Source organism: Otolemur garnettii, unplaced genomic scaffold, assembly GCF_000181295.1.
Source record: "Otolemur garnettii isolate 467f Iridium unplaced genomic scaffold, OtoGar3 scaffold00010, whole genome shotgun sequence".
NCBI classification, from domain to species: Eukaryota; Metazoa; Chordata; class Mammalia; order Primates; family Galagidae; genus Otolemur; species Otolemur garnettii.
Genome location: NW_003852405.1, coordinates 2,497,481 through 2,517,629, shown reverse-complemented (window position 1 = coordinate 2,517,629; position 20,149 = coordinate 2,497,481). Strand labels below are relative to the sequence as shown.

General features: G+C 40.1%; 1 protein-coding gene across 2 annotated transcripts in view; it reads right to left on the bottom strand.

Annotated features, from left to right (window-relative positions):
• Positions 1-622: 622 nt before the first annotated feature.
• Positions 623-20,149, bottom strand: part of CLCC1 (chloride channel CLIC like 1) — a 37,422-nt gene continuing 17,895 nt past the window's right edge. Inside the window, exons 4-12 of one of the 2 annotated variants that reach the window (XM_003784083.3) lie at positions 17,642-17,749; positions 12,869-13,090; positions 12,494-12,634; positions 11,751-11,841; positions 10,411-10,508; positions 10,002-10,148; positions 6,369-6,710; positions 3,074-3,368; positions 623-953 (exon numbers count right to left, since the gene is read on the bottom strand). In XM_003784083.3, coding sequence (XP_003784131.1) covers positions 3,111-3,368; positions 6,369-6,710; positions 10,002-10,148; positions 10,411-10,508; positions 11,751-11,841; positions 12,494-12,634; positions 12,869-13,090; positions 17,642-17,749 — 1,407 coding nt within the window. In that variant the 3' untranslated portion in view covers positions 623-953; positions 3,074-3,110. Of the gene's footprint in view, positions 954-1,664; positions 3,369-6,368; positions 6,711-10,001; positions 10,149-10,410; positions 10,509-11,750; positions 11,842-12,493; positions 12,635-12,868; positions 13,091-17,641; positions 17,750-20,149 lie in introns of those variants that run through there. The other variant, XM_023509913.1, reaches the window with a different exon arrangement.

Genomic DNA, 20,149 nt, shown 5'->3' with positions numbered 1-20,149 from the left:
AGGCAGGTGGACTGCTTGAGCTCACGAGTTCAAAACCAGCCTAAGCCAGAGCAAGACTCCTGTCTCTAATAGAAAAACTGAGGCAAGAGGATCGCTTGAGCCCAGGAGTTGGATGGAGGTTGCTCTGAGCTATGATGACTCCATGGCACTCCACCCAGGGTGACGGCCTGAGACTGTCTCAAAAAAAAAAAAAAAAAAAAAAATACCCACACAATGCAAATGCCCATGCCTAGAATAGGCTGGCAACTCTTTGAAAGTCTGGTTGCTTCTAATTCAGCACAGTTGGGAGGCAATTTGGGCCCTGGTCCTTCAGAAAAGCCATTTAGGTGATTTTGATGGTTAGTGAGAACTACTTCTCAAAATGGCCAATGTGAGAGAAACAGTTTAGAATTACAACTAAGGGCTTAGCAAAAAACCAAAAACATTATTCTTGGTTTTAAGATCAAAGCATTAAGTTAAAAAGTAAAGTATCAAAAACCTGGATTACATTATGTGTCATATATATGTTATTATATATATATGAATATACATATATTATATATAATGTCCCAAATAGCATCATTTAAAAAACTGCAGATTAAGTTTCATGATAGTTAATAAAATTCAACAAGCAAAGGCAGCGTACCAAATTACAATAATGTTTATTTTGTGTATACAGTGGTTCCCTGTAAACATTCAACATTACCTATTCCATTTAAAACCTGCTTTTAACAGCTGTCTATCCCTGTTTTACACTTGCCCATTTTCCTAAAAGCTTCTCCCTACAAGCCTTAATTTTAATGACAAAGACTGGCTAGTTAATAAACAAGCCTTATCTCTTTTCTGGTAATAATCTGGCCCTGGTATGTTCAATTTTCTTTCATAAAGTCTTCCCTGAATTGCTGTCATCATTCAACAGCAGCAGAATGTTGCCTTGCTAGCTGTCAAAGTAGATTTCATCCCCAAATGGATATCTGTAATGAAAGAATACAAAGATGAAAATTTAAATTTTCATTTTTGGATTAATAGCAGTCAGGAGTGTAAGCCACATTAATTCTACTCTCACAGTACAGTCTATCACCTGAGGCATGTGTTTCTTTTCAGAATCAGATCACAGCTCAGGACAATGCCTACCTTGGAGCATATTCACAAATCAGTGTGAACAGGTCTAGTCCCAAGAGAGGACTACTATATTATATGCATCAATGTTCCCAAATCTAAATTGCAGACATGTCAATAACTCACTTGTTGCATGCCTGCTGTGTTAAAAAAATCTTAATATCGGGTGGCACCTGTGGCTCAGTGAGTAGGGCGCCAGCCCCATATACCAAGGGTGGTGGGTTCAAACCCGGCCGTGGCCAAACTGCAACAACAAAAATAGCCGGGTGTTGTGGCGGGCGCCTGTAGTCCCAGTTACTTGGGAGGTTGAGGCAGGAGAATTGGCTAAGCCCAAGAGCTGGAAGTTGCTGTGAGCTGTGATGGCATAGCACTCTACTGAGGGTGATAAAGTGAGAATCTGTTTCTTAAATAAAAAAAAAAAAAATTAAAATCCTTGTCCTTCTTGAAAAAATGATTACCTTTCTGATGAGATACTAAAGATGTTTGTAGTATTTATAGGCACCTAAGTAATACTTCTGTGAACCAAAAATGGATATTCTAATTGTCTTTTTTTTTTTTTTTTTTTTTGTACAGATGGCACATGGTGCCAATTTTATTTGCAGATATAGTACTCAAGGTTACAAGTTACACCTTTGCCACAGCCTTGGCTAAATCGTGAACTAATGCAGAATTCAGCTGTGCTACAGTGCTGATCTTAGCATGCTTAGTCGTGGCATACTTGTTCTTGATAGTCATGAAGCACAACACCGCAGCCCCAGACCAGCGGAGGCCCTGAAGCCACCGCAAGTCAACAGCCGTTCCTCCGCAGCACGCCCCACTTCACTTTTTTAAAAAGCAAAATGCAAATACTTTGAGTATGTTTTCCCAAACAAATGCCTACATGAAAATTTTAAGGATTTATTCCTGACTGGTATCATTTTAGTAAGCAGCTGAATATGGACACGTGATATACATGAAATCTGCTAGCCAGGGACACGTGCAAAATTTATAAATTCCTTTTTAAAATGTTTAAAGTGAGGAATGCTTTTTAAAATTGGAAAGACTGATTAAAAAAATGTTGATGACTTGTCTGCATTACCATGGTGGTAGTATTCTTTTCTATGTATAGCTCTCTCAAATTTAGAACTTCATATGGCCAAGACAATATGGTTTGCTATAATATAAATAAAATATGGTAATATCTAATAGTCTCAACTACTAGGATTATGAACAAGAAAAACAGGTCTTATAAAAGCCTGTGCACTTCATTTGGTGGAGAAAAGAATAAAACCATTCTCAAAGTCTACCGACTGTAAAATTGAGATTACTGATATAACAAGCTACAAGGTATAAAGTCCTCTAGCAATCTTTAGTTCTATCTTAGTGAAACAAAGTAAAAGGGACAATAATGAAGCAGACCCAGTGACAGTTGCAGAAGAGATGAAACTAGAAAGGCCCATTTACCTGTGGGTGGCCTAAAGAGAAATAAACTGAGGTATCTGTCCTAGCGATGCTGGTCAAGTATACTCCGTGGCTGCACTAAGCTGCTGGAGTGCACAAAGAAAATGAACTTAATAATAGATTCCTCTAAGTAGTTTTTGAGTACCTATCACATTGGAAACACTTTGAATCCAATGCAGAACAAATTATTCTGTTAACTAACGTAGGACTTCCACTGGGCAACAGAAACTTTCCTACAAATTCCTACAAACAATAAATTTTTTCAAAGTCCCCTAATTCAAACCAGCCTCAACTATCTAGAATCAGTGAAGCTTGCCATGTTCATCTTAAAGTATAAATACTATGAGACCTTGTTCTAAAATTAACACTTTAAAACATTATAGAATGTATATATCAAAGATGGAATTAAAAGCTTTCATAACATGCATTTAATTCTGATTATCAGTAAAAATATTATTTAAGTTGGCACCTTTGTAGTAAATACCAGAATATTCTTTTAAGAAGAGTGAATAGAATTGTTAAGAGAATACTTTACAAAACCCAAAGACTTCAGAGCTATTGTGCATGTTCCTCTAGCCACACGGGCTGCCGGCTGGATCCTTTCCACATGCCCCTGCAGCAGTTCTTGCTGGGCTGTGTGTGCCTCCTTTGGCTTCAGTCTGGAGCTGGGCCTTTTCCACCGAAGGTGACTCTTCCACATTCCCTGATACTTCTTGGCAAGAGACAAGCTTAGCAGACTGGCTACTTTCAGTACTGCTTTCTGTTGGTGTGCTTTCTCCTGGGATTTCACCAATTTCTTTAGTCTTTGTGTCCAAAATAGGTAATTTAGGCTATAAAATACAGAATTATATTTTAACTATTTAACATAACGTGAAGTTTTAGTAATCAAACATATCTAACAAGTTCCTATCCAAGTCAGTTGCAGCTAGCTCCAAACTTTGAAATCCTGGTTCCAATGCTGGATTATAATTATAAATACATGAATGTTATTAAGCCTCACAAAGCTGTAGCTGGAGGAGTGGGAACACTTCAGATATACTAGGTGGTCTTAGTGGCCCAGCGTAGAAGGGGTCAAAGGGACTGGTGACCAGTATTGAGAACTCCTCTTGATTGGTGAAAATAATTCACTTGACAAATATTTATTGACCACATACTACGTTCTAGTTTAGTACTTTCCACCTAGTATGCCCTGAGAGAATCTTAGGTGTGCTACAAAAATTTTCAAAGATTGATTAAATCAGTGGTTCTCAACTTTCCTAATACCACAGCCCTTTAATATAGTTCCTGTGGGTCGCAATCCACAGGTTGAGAACTGCTGGATTAAATTATTTTCAAAAGATGATCAGGCTAGGCTCAGTGGCTCAACCTGTAACACTGTCCCTCTGGGAGGCTGAGGCAGGTGGACTGCTTGACCTCAGAAGTTCAAGACCAGCCTGAGCAGAAGCGAGACCCTGTCACTTACTAAAAATTGAAAGACTAGGCTGGGCACAGGGGCTCACACCTATAATTCTAGCAGTCTGGGAGGCTGAGGCAGGTGGACTGCTTAAGCTCAGAAATTTGAGACCAGCCTGAGCATGAGTAAGGTCCCTGTCCCTACTAAAAAATAGAAAAACTAGCCTGGAGTTGTGGCAGGCACCTATAGTCCCAGCTACTCAGTAGGCTGAGGCAAGAGAATCACTTGAACCCAAGAGCTGAGGTTGCTGTGAGCTATGATGCCATAGCACTCTACTGGAGGCAACAAAGTGAAATTCTCTCTCAAAAAAAAAAAAAAAAGAAAAAAGTTCAAAGCAAAGTATATATATTGTACTTTTTTAAAAAAAGCAACATGATTTTCATGTGCTGGGGAAGTTTAACTATAGGTTCAAGTGTGCCACCAGATAAAGTTTAAAAAAAAACTGTTCTGGGTGGCTCGGCGCCTGTGGCTCAAGCGGCTAAGGCGCCAGCCACATACACCTAAGGTGGTGGGTTCGCATCCCCAGCCCGGGCCCACCAAACAATGATGGCTGCAACCAAAAAATGGCCGGGCATTGTGGCGGGCGCCTGTAGTCCCAGCTACTTGGGAGGCTGAGGCAGGAGACTCGCTTGAGCCCAGGAGTTGGAGGTTGCTGTGAGCTGTGATGCCATGGCACTCTACCCAGGGGGACAGCTTGAGGCTCCATTTAAAAAAAAAAAAAAAACAAAAACTGTTCTGGGTGCCAGGGACATATCAGGAATCAAACAAAAATACTGCTCTCACTAGAACTTACCCTTAGGTTTGGGAGAGAATCGGGCAACAAACAAATTAAGAAAGTATGATGCCCTCTATGGAGTTAAGGCCAGGCAGAAAAGGCAGAGAAGAGAGAAGTGGTGTGGGCAGGCAGGTTGGAATGCAATTCAAATGAGGCTGGTCTGAAAAGGTGACAGGACTAAAGGCCTAAAGAAAGGAACCATATGATATACGGCTGAAGAGTATTCTACTTAGAGTGAACAGCAAATATATTGGCTCTAAGTTCAAGGAACTATAAGGAGCTCTTGTAGCTGAAGCAGAGTGAGCACAGAGGGAGAATAGGAGATGACCAGTATGTGGGAAAGGGCCGATCAAGGAGTCCCCTATCGCTACTGCGATAACTGGCTTTCCCTGTGAGATAGGAAGTCACTGAAAGAGTTTTGGGATGAGTGACAGGTAACTATTAGCTATAAAGATTGAAAGGAGTATCTTAACATTTTTTAAATACATGTAGATACGTTTATTTTTATAAGGAATTCTATGGGAAGGAATTTTATAATTTACTAGATTCTTTTTTTTTTATTGAATGGTAACTGTACATTAATGCACTTCCAGGGTACAGTGTGGTGTTTTCACATACAATTTGAAACATTTCCATCAAACTGGTTATCATAGCCTTCATGTCATTTTCTTATTGTGTTAAAATGTTCATATTCTATTCTCAGAAAGATTCACTAATACCCTTGTAAGATAAACCACAGAAGTGATCAATTTACTAGATTCTATTAGGCTCACAACTGTTTCTAAGAGATTTATAGTCGCAACTTGAACTTTGCAAATGTCCACTCTCAAAAATAAAAAGGCCCCTTTAAAAGACCAATAAGGGTAAAAAATGAACCATTCTGCAGATTAAAAGTATAGACTAGCCAGCCAATGATATAGAAGATTTAGAAAAGGTTTTTAAAAAATCCCTCCCAAGCCCTCTCTTCCATCCAGCTAAGCCTTTAGGGCTCGACTGCCAGTTCCCTGGGGCTCTGGGCCTTCAGTGGGATCTTCTCTTCAACCTCGTCAAAGAAATTTGTCTGCAGAGCACGATGGCTCATGCCTTTAATCCTAGCACTTGGGGAGGCTGAGGCAGATGGACTGCCTGAGCTCAGGAGTTCGAGACCATCTCGAGCAAGAATGAGACCCCATTTCTCCTAAAAATAGAAAAACTAGCCAGGCATTGTGGTTGGTGCCTATAGTCCCAGCTACTCAGGAGGCTGAAGCAGGAGGATTGCTTAAGCCCAAAGAGTTTGAGGTTGCTATGAGTTATGATGATGACACAGCACTCAAAGTAATCCACTGTCTCAAAAAAAAAAAAAAAAAGTCATTTGTCAGGTTCCTATGAAACTCATATGAATTACCATTTGTTCTAACATAAATGACATTTTACATAAATTGTATCTTGTTTCTTATGAGGAAGCTGGACTAACTTTTGGCCAGAAAAGGGAAGAGAGAAATTAATTACATTTTCACAATTTAATTAACAGTGAAGGGTGAAAGATTAAAAACTTATCAAAAGCTCTAGGAAACATTTAGGCCTAGTATGAAGAGACAGCAAAATAAACAGTCGCTGACTTACACTGGGTACCACCTCGGGATGCTCTTGTGCTTCTGTGTCTGGTAAATCAAATGCCCGGAGCACTTCAGGGCTCTTGCTGCCAGTCTGAAATCTCAAGTCAACATTTCTCTCTCTCAAAACATCTCTTCTACCCTCGTACGTTTTGTCATAAGGGCCTTGCTCAATGGGGCAGCTTTGGCCCCTATAATAGAAATCTGCATCACCTGCTCCACCATGGGGTCTATAATCGATTTCCTTCTCCCGTCTTCGGTCACCTGATTGAAGTGCCCGGGAAGGTTCTCTATCAGGACCACCTAAATGCCTTAGCATGTAAACTGATTTTCCAGCACCGTAGCAGAAACTCTGTAAGCAAAAGAAATACACTTTCCTGAGGACTTACTGGCTGATATTAAGTGCTTTTTCAGGGTACTAACAAAATGGTGTCATTTAACTAGTGTTAACCTGTTAATTTGAATTTTTTCACTTAGAGACCTCTTCGGATTAATACAGGGCCAGAGTGGCCAATAAAACTGAATAAACCATTCAGTATTAAGTAAACACTTTAGTCAGCTAGACACATTTTGATGGAATTATAACAATGGCAGGCTAAAGCTTAGAAATTTAAATGAGAAGGTTCTAGTTGCTCATGTCTGATAATTGCTCATGTTTCTATTTTCAAACCTATTATATAAGGTAAAGGCTGAAAACTAAAGCTGTACATTAGTATGTAAACATTCTTCCTATAGGTTTACTTTTTACAAATGCAAAGTTGGATTAAGCTACAACTAAAATTCACAGGTTTCGATTCTATTCTGTGAGAAAAAGTAGATAGCAGTTCTCCAAGTGTGGCCTCAGGACCCCTGGGCAGGATTCCTGAGACTGCCAGTTGATCTGTGAGATCAAGACTTTTGTTACTACAAAGACATTGTCTTCTTCATTCTCTTCTTAGCGTACAGTGGAGTCCTCCAGAGGCTAAAGTGACAGCCACACTCTGAGGATTCATGGGATGTGTGCTGTATATAGTGCCTGTATTTTTTTGATTTCTCAGTTTTATTTTATTATTACTATTATTTGAGACAGAGCCTCACTATGTCGCCCTCGGTAGAGTGTTGTGGCATTACAGCTCACAGCAATCTCAAACTCTTGGGCTTAAGCGATTCTCTTGCCTCTGTTTCCCCAGTAACTGGGACTCCAGGTGCTGGCCACAACGCCAAGCTATTTTTTTGTTGCAGTTTAGTTGGCCAGGGCCAGGTTCAAACCCACTACCCTCAGTGTACATGCCCATAACCACTGTGCTACGGGCGCCGAGCCAATTTCTCAGTTGTAATTCCTAATGAGACAAACATCAATATGGGCAGTCCCTGAGTTACAAACCTCCGACTTATGTATAACTCGCACTTATGTACAGAGGCTGTTGTGCATTCTGCCCAGGGTGACAGAGACTCTGTCTCAAATGAAAAAATAATTAAGAAACAACATATATATATACACACACACACACACCCCCTTTATGTGCGTGTATACGTATATACACACGGGTGCCAAAATATATACACACATTTTAAGAAAGGAAAATTGTACTAAAATTGTAATAATATATAACAATAACATTTGTAATCTTGTATCTTTTATCTCTTGTAATTGCAGAAGTCACATGTGACTTGAATATTGCAATTTTAATGGTTTTTTCCTTCTTTAAAATGTGTACACATTTTTGGCACCCTCTGTGTGTGTGTGTGTATATATCTATACAATCCCCCAAAATAAAAGCTCTTTTTGGTCGTCAATTTTTAAGAATGCAAAGGGATCCTGAGGACAAAAAGGTTGAAAATCTCTGAGACATACCCTTTGAAAACAAGCAGCAAAAATCAAAAAGCATAACTTTTCTTAGGAGGCAGATACAAAAAGAAACAAAGGAGCTTTTGTTTATAATTTCAGTTTCAGAAACTAACCTACATTATAGCACTGATGTTGCCTACCAAAATCATACCTTTAAACCACTGAATCCTGTAATCACAAGCCAGAAAATAAAATCAAAATGGAACAATTTCAAAGTCACTAGAGCATAGTGAACTCCGTATTCTTAAGAAGAATTTTCCATGGCACATCTGAGTTCTTTTTGTTTTAGGCAACAACTGCTTTATTTGGGTAAGAAATCTACAACAAAGAAGCTGAAAAGACCATGGATAAATGACAAGTAATATTTCTCCTTTTATTTTTTTTGAGATAGTCTCACTTTGTTGCCCTTGGTAGAGTGCGGTGGTGTCATAGCTCACAGCAACCTCAGGCTCTTGGGCTCAAGCAATTCTCTTGCCTCAGCCTCTTGAGTAGCTGGGACTATCGGTGCCTGCCACAATGCCCAGCTTTTAGAGATGAAGTCTCGCTCTGGCTCAGGCTGAGAACCCATGAGTTCAGGCAATCCACTTGCCTCGGCCTCCCTAGTACTAGGATCATAGGTGTGAGCCACTGGCCCCGCCTAATATTTCTTCTTAATAAATGTCTGCTACTGGATTCCCCAAACTATTTCTCAGTATATCCACCTTCTCTCACATCCCTTTCTGATTCTGTGTTAAACCCAATGTTTTTCCTTTCTCAGTGCTGCAAAAACTCACAATGAAATAAGGCCCCTTTTCTCAACTTCCTATTTCCTGTATATTAATTCACCAAGTTTAAAGAATGAATTTTAAAAGAGGTTATAATTCCAAATTACTGCTATGACATCTACAAACCAGAGAGCCACTTCCTTGATTACAGTAATAACATCCATGTAAATATAAAAAATCTGTATTAGCCTGGGCACAGTGGCTCACGCCTGTATTCCTAGCACTCTGGGAGACTGAGGTGAGTGGATCACCTAAGCTCAGAAGTTCAAGACAAGCCTTAGCAGGAGTGAGACCCCATCTCTCCTAAAAAAATAAATAAATAAATAAGAAAGAAAGCAAAAGAAAAATTAGCCAGACGTTGTGGTGGGCACCTGTAGTCTCAGCTACCTGGGAGGCTGAGGCAAGAGGATCACTCAAATCTAGGAGTTTGAGGTTGCTGTGAGCTATAACACCATGGTACTCTAGCCAGGGTGACAGAGTGAGACTTTGTCTTAAAAAAAAAAAAAAATTCTGTATCACTTACAAATCACAGAGAGGCTGAGGCAGGAGGATTTCATGAGCCCAAGAACTTGAGGCTGCAGTGATCTATGATCATGCCACTGTACTCCAGCTGAGGTGACAGAGAGATCCTATCTCAGAACAAAACTTCTCATTCTAGTAAGCATGACTTAGCCTAACTTACATCAAAGAAGCCTAGGAGTGGGTTGGGCACAGTGGCTCATGCCTGTAATCCTAGCACTCTGGGAGGCCGAGGTTAGTGGATTGCCTGAGCTCACAAGTTTGAGACCAGTCTGAGCAAGAGCGAGACCCACCTCTACAAATAGCCAGGCATTCTGGCAGGCATCTAGTAGTCACAGATGCTCCAGAGGCTAAGGCAAGAGAATTGCTTGAGCCCAAAAGTTTTAGGTTGCTGTGAGCTATGACACCAGAGCACTTTACCAAGGGTGACAAAATGAGATTCTGTCTCAGAAAAAAAAAAAAAAGCCTAATAATTTTAGAATTGTCTTTTTCTGTAAATCCTGCTAAATATTGACAGTACCAATATACTAACCAGGACAGCTAATGCCATAATTATCAGCACAGGAACGTGAAGTAACAGTGGAATCTCCTTCATGAGTTCTTTAATAAATTCCCCAGCTCCTTTTCCAATGTGCTTCAATGGCTCTGTTACGAAGTTGGTGAATGTAACTGCCAGTGCCTATAATAGGAGATAAAAGCAGCTTAGTTTTTCCTCAAAAGATTGAGGCATACAAAATGAGTTAAAATTCACTGGTGCTGAGGCCGAAATGATATCACAAATTAAAATGCTGTTATATGCCACTTTTAATGTGAGAATCACTGTGTAATGGAAGTATTTTTCCTAGAACAAAGGTTCTAAACTCTAAAAACACACAATTTCTTAAAATACAAGGAATTTTTTACTTACTCTGTATAGGTAATTAAAAAAAAATGTTATATACCTTTGTTGGTGGGACCAACCAAATCGGGTTGACTAATAAGAGCTCATAGTATTTTTGGCATGGGTCATCCTTATAGGTCCATGAACTTCTAAGCCACTCTATTTAGAGAAACAGATAAAACACTGAATTATTTTTTTTTTAAAGTTGCATTTCACTCCCAAATTAGACAATACTTTGGACTTTGGTTTTGGCCTTCCTTGACTACCCCCCCCCAATCAATTTTAAGTTGATTTTCATTTAAAATCAATTCCCATTGCCAGAGACATAAACCAAAAACAGTAAATGTTAGTGAGAATGTTTATAAAATCTGAAAATAAACAAAATCTTTCCCTTAGTTGAAAAATAGTAAAGCAAAAGCATAAATTTGGGTAGGCTGATATAAGAAGGGTTAATCTAAAATGGATATTAATTTTTTTATTTTTTTGCAGTTTTTGGCTGGGGCTGGGTTGGAACCCACCACCTCCAGCATATGGGGCCAGCGCCCTACTCCTTGAGCCACAGGCGCCACCTGATATTAATTCTTATACAGTAGAACCTACATAGTTGACCACCTCCCTACACTGACCACCTCTTTAAGTTGACCTAATTCTCAGACCAGACATGTACAAGTACCAGTATGGGAGGCCTAGATCCTTATGGTAACCACCTGCATATGTTGACCAGTTTATTACCATCCCTTAGGTGGTCAACTTAGAGGTTATATAGTGTACATAATACATTTATCCACTTCTTTAATTAACTTCTGCTGAGGACCTAGAATGTGCTAGACACTGTGCTAAGGACTAGAAGAACAGAAGTGAGCACAAGATCCTTCCAATGGAGGAATACAGATAATATGAGAGCCAACATATATGCAATTTCTAATCCTTCCCTGTGACTTTATATGAACACAAAAAGTCACTGGTTTTAAACCTATTAACGCTTCTTGCATGTCCTTCTGATATTAAAGATTCCACCATAGCCTCTTCTGGCATCTTATCATCTTCTATGTAATATTACTATGTTCTCATTCTCAGAAATTCTATTCAGGGCTGAGTGTGGTGGCTGACGCCTGTAATCCCAACACTTGGGAGACGAAGTGAGTGGATTGCCTGAGTTCACAGGTTCAAGACCAGCCAGAGCGAGACTTCATCTCAAAATAACCAGGCATTGTCGCGGGCACCTGTAGTCTCACCTACTTGGGAGGCTGAGGTAAGAAAATCACTTAAGCCCAGGAGTTTGAAGTTGCTGTGAGCTATGATGTCACAGGACTCTATCAAGGGTGACAAAAATTCTGTCTCAAAAAAAAACAAAATAAAATAAAAACTATTAAAATAAGGCCAAGCGAACAAACACCTTACCCCAAATACTTCCAGTCCAATTCATCTTTTCAGCACACACATTTTTTGGATCCATCTTGGCAACTTCGGCCTGATGCTGTGCAAAAGCTAGCTGACAAACACCGAAAAGGGGACCAAGAGAGGGTGTTAATGAAGGTTACGCCGACACATCCAAAAACCTGGGTTCAGTGCATCTTTACTACTCATCTAAGCCAGACTGTTTCAAAATTTTTATATTTTTTTAATTCGTCTTTTTTCTCTTTTGAGATAGTCTCACTTTGCAGCCCTTGGTAGAGTGCCGTGGCACCACAGCTCATAGCAACCTCAAACCCTTGGGCTTACATGATTCTCTTGCATCAGCTTCCCAAGAAGCTGGAACCACAAGTGCCCACCACAACACCCGGCGCGTTTGAGACAATGTCTTGCTCTGGGCTCAGTCTGGGCTCTCAAACCCGTGAGCTCAGGCAATCCATGTGCCTTGGCCTCCCAGAGTGCTAGGATTACAGACGTGAGCCACCACACCCGCCCTGTTTAAAAATTTTTAATAGAGAAAAACTATAATTTTTTTAAAGAGCACATATTTTCAGCTCACGGAAAAGTATAGTCTTAACACACCAGTAAGGTATAAGAACTACAATTGCCTTCTTTGTGAAATTATGATGAGGAGGGAAAAGGTTACTAAAAAGATTGTTCTACATGGGTTATAGTCTTCTTTAATTATAATTAATGCTTTAACTTGTCAAAGCCCTCCATGTATTTAATACCTTATATAAATACATCCAATTCCATCCCAAACTGATGAGAAAACTGATGATTAAAACACGTCTCAACTGGGTGTACCAACGTACGTATGTCCACAGCTCAGTAGCTACTAACATCACGATGCAGAGCAGACACAGAAGTACCTAAAAAAAAAAAAAAAAAAAAAAGCAGAAATCAGTCACTACCACGCTGTCCTCCCACCATAAAACACTAGTCATCACTCAAAGAGCTGGACTCAAATACACAACAACACTTTCACTTCTGTTTATTCACCAATAATGTATGAGTGACCTAGTACAGGTTTTAACATGATATGATGGAGTTCTGAAAGTATTTTAAAAAGGAAACTTAACCATGTCACCCTCATCCCATCTTACCATGAACACATCATACGGATCCACTCCAAAGAAATCTTCAAATCGCCATTTCCATGTTTCAAAATCATGAAACTTAAAATTAATTAAAATATCACTTAGCGCATCATCCAAGGCACCTGACTTCCAGTCTTCTCCACTGAGAAACTTCTGTATTTCTAACAAGGTTTGTCTTTTAAGGATTATCTCAGCATCATAATGCATATCACCTTTGTCTTCATCAGGCTAAATTTAAACAAAACCAAACAAAGAGAACTTTATGATTACTCAGCAAAACATATTAAGGCAAAAGTCAATTTGGAACTGAATATATAACTAGTCTGCAATATTTCATACATGTAAGAATAATACCTACCTGTCTGTCTCACTGGCCAACATGAAAACCAAAGATGATATATGTGAAAAAAATTTAAAATGACTATAAATTAGCTCTGTACCTGTAGCTCAAGCGGCTAGGACGCCAGCCACACAACACCAGAGGCAGCAGGTTAGAATCCAGCCTAGGCCTGCCAAACAACAATGACAAATACAACCAAAAAATAGCCAGGCGTTGTGGCAGGTGCCTGTAGTCCCAGCTACGTGGGAGGCTGAGGCAAGAGAATTGCTTAAGCCCAGGAGTTTGAGGTTGCTATGAGCTGTGACGCCATAGCACTCTACCAAGGACGACATAGTGAGACTCTCTCTCAAAAAAAAAAAAAAAAAGTGACTATAAATTTTATTAAAATAGAGTTGATTCTTGTTATTTTATTATTATTATTTTCTTTTGCAGTTTTTGACCAGGGCTGGGTTTGAACCCACCACCTCTGGCATATGGGGCTGGCACCCTACTCCTTGAGACACAGGCGCCACCAATTCTTGTTATTTGCAGTAGTTACATTCTATTAAGTCACTCGGACCCTAATTACCAAGTACTGAATTGTTCCTCCCACAGGTAATACAGGGTTTGGCCCCTGCAAATCTCTGGTCATACTCCTTTCATCAGTTGATCAATACATAACCTTGTGTTTTATGCATGTTCTATATGTTTCTGTTTAAGGACACCTTACTGTTGATTCAATTACAATGACCACATGGCCAACCTCAGACCTATAGACCATGGTCCTATACCTCAGACCTGAATGAAGCCTATCTAACAGAAAAATACTTTCTTTTGGCCAGGTGCAGTGGCTCACACCTATAATCCTAGCACTTTGGGAGGCCAACGCAGGTAGACTGCCTGAGATTAAGAGTTTAAGACCAACCTGAGCGGCTCGGTGCCTGTGGCTCAAGCAGCTAAGGCGCCAGCCACATACACCTAAGGTGGCGGGTTCGAATCCCCAGCCCGGGCCTGCCAAACAATGATGGCTGCAACCAAAAAATAGCCGGGCGTTGTGGTGGGCGCCTGTGGTCCCAGCTACTTGGGAGGCTGAGGCAGGAGACTCACTTGAGCCCAAGAGTTGGAGGCTGCTGTGAGCGTGAAGCCATGGCACTCTACCCAGGGGGATAGCTTGAGGCTCCGTCTCAAAAAAAAAAAAAAAGACCAACTTGAGCAAGAGTGAGACACCCCTCCGACTCCTGTTCTCTATCTAAAATAGAAAAACTAGCCAGGGGCTCAGAGCTTGTAGCTCAGTGGCTAGAGTGCCAGCCACATACACTGGAGCTGCGAGGGTTTGAACCCAGTCTGGGCCTGCCAAACAAAGTAGATGTTTATCAGTATTAATCAATGATGCTTACTGATTATGAACTGGTTAATGACTGTAAAATGTTGTTTACAGTGATTTTACTGCCCCCTCCCCCCAAAAAATAGCCAGGTGTTGTGGCAGGAGCCTGTAGCCCCAGCTACTTAGGAGGCTGAGGCAAGGCTTAAGCCTCAGAGTTAGCCATTGCTGTGATCTATGACACCATGGCACTCTACGTAGGGTGACATAGTGAGACTGTCTCAAAAAAATTAAAAAATAAAAACTAGCTGGGACATTGTTGTGAGCACCTGTAGTCCCAGCTACTTGGGAGGCTCAGACAGAAGGATCACTTAAACACAAAAGTTTGAGGTTGCTGTGAGCTATTATGCCACAGCACTCTACCCAAGGGAAGACTCCATTTATGTAAAATCTATAAAATACGGTTGCTGTGAGCTATGATGCCACTGCACTCTACCCAATGCAAGACTTTCTCTATATATATTTATACTCTATAAGATATCTATACTTTATAGACTTTATATATATGAAGTCTTCCCTTGGATAGAGTGCTGCAGCATGATAGCTCACAGCAACCTCAAACTTTTGCATTTAAGTGGTCCTTCTGTCTGAGAAGGATCTGTATTTTATAAATATATATATAAAAGATATATATTTCAGAGTATATTAGAATATATACATTTAATATAAACATATATTTTCTTTGTAAGGTACGTTACAACCTTAACATTTAGAAACACTAGGTGCCATATTAATCTAGGTCCTTTGAGGAGAAAAAAAAAAAAAAAACACTACATGACAGTTCAGCACTTCTCTTGGTGGCTATTTAAACAAAGTCACCATCCACACCCCACCCCAGCAAAAGTGGCAAACATAAAGTACTAAATAGACCACAAGAAGGACACTTTTTAGTATGAAAGACGAAACAAGAGCGAGTTTCTGCCGCTTTGTTCCACCCTCAGCTACCGTACTAGGCAACTCACATTTTTAACACTCTGCACATGTCCCAGAGTGACCAGGAAAACACCCTGAGTATTTTGACTGTGTGGTTACAAATAAACTTTAATCAGCAGGTAAATGCACAAATCTGGAATCTGCAAATAATGAGGATCAACTGTCTATCTTTATTTTATGATTCGCTTTTTGACTTTTTGCTTGCTGCCAGTTCAGACAGCCTACAATGTGGAATAGATCAAACAAAGAAAAATAAAAGTGATCTCAAAAAGTAACAAAAAAATGGGTTTCCATGAATACATGGTACCTGTAAGTATCTGCTGCCAGTTCAGACAGCCTACTATGTGGAATAGATCAAACAAAGAAAAATAAAAGTGATCTCAAAAAGTAACAAAAAAATGGGTTTCCATGAATACATGGTACCTGTAAGTATCTTTATTAGCGTTGAATTCACCCAGCAAAATCACTGTAAACAACACTTTACATTCATTAATCAGTTCATATAAAGAAAAAATTCCTTTTTCTAAGAGTAAATATAGATATAAAAAAATATAAAATGGGAAAAACAAAAATGTCACATAATATCAGTAAGCATCATTGATTAATACTGATAAACATCTTTTTAAAATCAGGAACCTAGTATTTCCAAACATTTCCATTTCCAGCCAGAGTGGCTGATGCCTGTAATCCTAGCACTCTAAGAGCTCAAAGCAGAAGGATCCTTGAGTTCAGGAGTTCAAGACCAGCCTGAGCACGAGGGAGACCCTGTACCTACTAAAAAAAAAAAAAAAAAAAAATTAGCCGGGCACTGGGGCAAGTGCATATAATTCCAGTTACTCAGGGAGCTGAGGCAGGAGGATCACTTAAACCCAGGAGTTTGAGGTTGCTATGAGCTACGCTGATGCCACAGCACTCTAGCCCTCTAGCCTGGGCAACAGAGTGAATTACTATCTTTAAAAAAAAAAAAAATGTAGTTTTGGCTCCACCTGTACCCTCATCGAGGTTATGTTCCACCTTGCACACAGCTATAAGACTGAAATCAGACGGCTCGGCGCCTATAGCTCAACCGGCTAAGGCGCCAGCCACGTACACCTAAGGTGGCGGGTTCGAATCCCCAGCCCGGACCCGCCAAACAACAATGATGGCTGCAACCAAAAAATAGCCGGGCGTTGTGGTGGGCGCCTGTGGTCCCAGCTACTTGGGAGGCTGAGGCAGGAGACTCGCTTGAGCCCAGGAGTTGGAGGTTGCTGTGAGCTGTAATGCCATGGCACTCTACCCAGGGGGATAGCTTGAGGCTCTGTCTCAAAAAAAAAAAAAAAAAAAAAAAAAAAAGACTGAAATCAGAGGCTGTCCATATGAGAACATCTGCTTTACACTTATAGAATAAACTGGTCTCTTAAATTACCCATCTAATACTCCTTTCCCTTTTGGTCATTTCTTACTCTCCTGGAAAGATGGAATCTACCAAGTTCGGCCAACCTGCCTTCTTTTGAGGCAAGAGCCTTTCGTTTTCAGGGATCTGTGACAGCTTCTGGTGGGTGGGGCTAATGGCCAGACCAAAACAAAAGCCTAGCGTCTGACTCTCTAGACCAATTCTGGTAGCATACACAATAGGGGGAAAAAAAAATCTACGAGCTTTTAAATAAGCTTTATAAATGTTATAAGTTACTAAATTATAATTTTCTTGAAGCTTTCATTCCCCAAAGTAAAAATAACTCTAAAAAACGGAAATTTTAAATATCAATTATAATCAATAGGCATGTGATGCACAATTGTATAAAACAATACTTGCCACAGTAAACAGCAAGGAGAAAAAAACTACATAAAACACATTTCTCTTTTCCTGAATGTACAATCTTACATTATATGACTAAGAAAGTGTGGAAATGGTAGAAAACAACAGCAGTGCACCGGGCTGACAAGTAAATCCCCACAAACTGTGAGAAAAAGAAGAGCGGTCTGCACTGCTGGCCTCCTCCAAACCCCTGCCAAGGGGGCCAGTACCTTCAGTCCTACCTGCACAGCTCTTGGGGGGTGGGGGGAAACTGAGGCAGGTAGTCTCTGTGAAAGCATATTGATGCTTTATATAATTTGAAATAATGATGTACCTACTATATGGATTAATGACACACTGTCAAATACTTACAAGTCCCAGCTTTCCAGCTTCAATTAAAATCTTATTTAAGTATCTCCTAAAAACAGGATTGCTTTGACTCTCATAGTCTTCCTTCTTTTTCTTTTCACACTCATTAATCTGCAATGTACAATAAATTAAACACTAGTTAGCACCAAAGTTTAGGAAAAGGGTTAGATTTCTAGCCCAGTGATGCCATCAAAATCAAGGTAAGGAGCTAGTTGTTTTTGTCTAGCTTGCGCTTATCAGCTACCTTGCAGCGTATAGATTGCTTGCTTCCCATGTGTGTTCTCTTTGCAAAGGGCAAGTAGGAAAGAAAGAAAGAACACATGTCCAGTCATTAGTCCTGACCTGGCAGTTTTTCTGTTTACCTGCAGCAATTTTAAAGCTTAAGATCATGAAGCAAGGAGACAGAGATTACAAATAGAGCATCTGAAGCAATTTTCTGCTTTCTAACTCCAAACCACCAATTAAATAAGAAAAAGAAGGAAGTGAGGCAGGGTGGGAAGGGGGGAAAAAGAAAAAAAGAATAAATATACAGAGAGACCAATGGAGAAATAGACTTAAGATAAAGTCAGAGACACAGCAAAGAAGTCTCACATGTGCGTACTACTTTTGGCATTTTATTAATTTTTTATCTGCAATTGCCATCCCATCCCATACGGAATGTTCAGGAAGACAAGAACCCTGGTTTCTCCAGAGTATCCTTCAGTACATAACCCATTAGGCAGACTTTCTCTGAACTTAGCTCTACTACCACCACACTAGTCAAGTTGCTGAGTGAGGGTGGTGGATATTTTACAAAAATTAAAATACTTTGTAATAGCTTGTATTTTAACTGAGCATGGACCATGAGTTAAGCGGAGCACTGAGATGAGCTTCAGTTATTAAACATAATAGTGTAATTAAGCAGTGTAATTATGCAGACTTAAGTCAGTATAGGACACTCAAGAAGTCACACAGGCCATTAGAAAAGATGGAAACTTTACACCTTTGTATTAACATGAACGGAAGTGGAACACATTTTTAGTAAAGCACTACAAAAATGGAGAAGCAAGAATCCTATGTACTCAATTCTCATATGAGGACAATTTTGGAACAAGTACATGGTGGGGGGTGGGGAAAGAGGAGAGCAGAGAGAGGGAAGGGGGTGGGGGGTCATGGTGTGTGACACACCTTTTGGGGGTGGGACAAAATTCTAAGAGACTTACTTAACAAATGCAATCAATGTAACCTGGTTCTTTGTACCCTTGATGTATCTCCAACAGTTAAGAAAAAAGTCACATAGCAGTTTCCTCTGCTCTCAAAAGGTATGTAAGTCATTTTGTTTTCTTTAAATCTTAAGAAAACAACTTTTTTTTTTTTGAGACAGACATATGTCTGTCATATGTCACCTTTGGTAGAGAGCTGTGGTGCCACAGCTCACAGCACCCTCAAACTCTTGGGTTTAAGTGATTCTCTTACCTCAACCTCCCAGGTAGTTGGGACTACAGGGACCTGCCACAACGCCTGGCTATTTTTTGTTGCAGTTGTCACTTTTTAGCCGGCCCAGGCTGGTTTCAAACCCACCACCCTCAGTCTATGTGGCTAGTGCCATAGTCGCTGTACTATAGGGTGCCAAACCAGAAACAGCTTTTTTAAAATGTAAGAACTCAAGACTCCATTTTACCAAATATGCTGTTTAAACTAAAGACAAAAACAATGAAATAAAAAATTTCTATAAAAAGGCATTTCTGTATTTCTTACTGGGAAACCAAACTAGTTCACTGTATCACAATAGAGTTAAAAGTGAAGCAAATTTTGGGGCAGCGCCTGTGGCTCAAAGGAGTAGGGTGCTGCCCCCATATGCCAGAGGTGGCAGGTTCAAACCCGGCCCCAGCCAAAAACTGCCAAAAAAAAAAAAAAAAAAAAGAAAAAAAAAAGTGAAGCAAATTTTATCCAAGCAATTCTTTGGACAGGTGAAACAACTTGAACAATTTAATAAGAACCAGGAACAGGTGGTGATAGATACATCTTGATGGGGATACTTCTGGATTTCAATTAACAAACTCTACCAGGCTCTCCAGCTAAGAACCTCACCCATTCACTCTAGCTCTTCCCTATCCCTTATTCCTGCCTTCCCTCAGCCATCCACATTGCCCTATTCTACCTCGTAAAAGTTTAACACTTCAACCCGTCACTGTGTCATTGAGCCTTCAGCATTGCTGGATTTCTGTAACTGTAACCCCCAATGATCTCACTGCCACCCCACTGTCCATTCCAAGCCCCTTCCACACTGCTACCAGTTCACCCATCGTAATCAATAAAGGGTTGTTCCCACAGCAAATAATGAATACACTGAAATCCCTTAACCTTATTTCCTTTCATATAAACCATACTTCAGCCACATTAAAAACAAAAAAACATAGTCCCAGCTCCTTGGGAGGCTGAGGCAAGAGGATCGCTGGAGCCCCAAAGTTTGAGAGTGCTGTGAGCTATGAGGCCACAGCACTCTAACCAGGGCAAGAGAATGAGACTGTC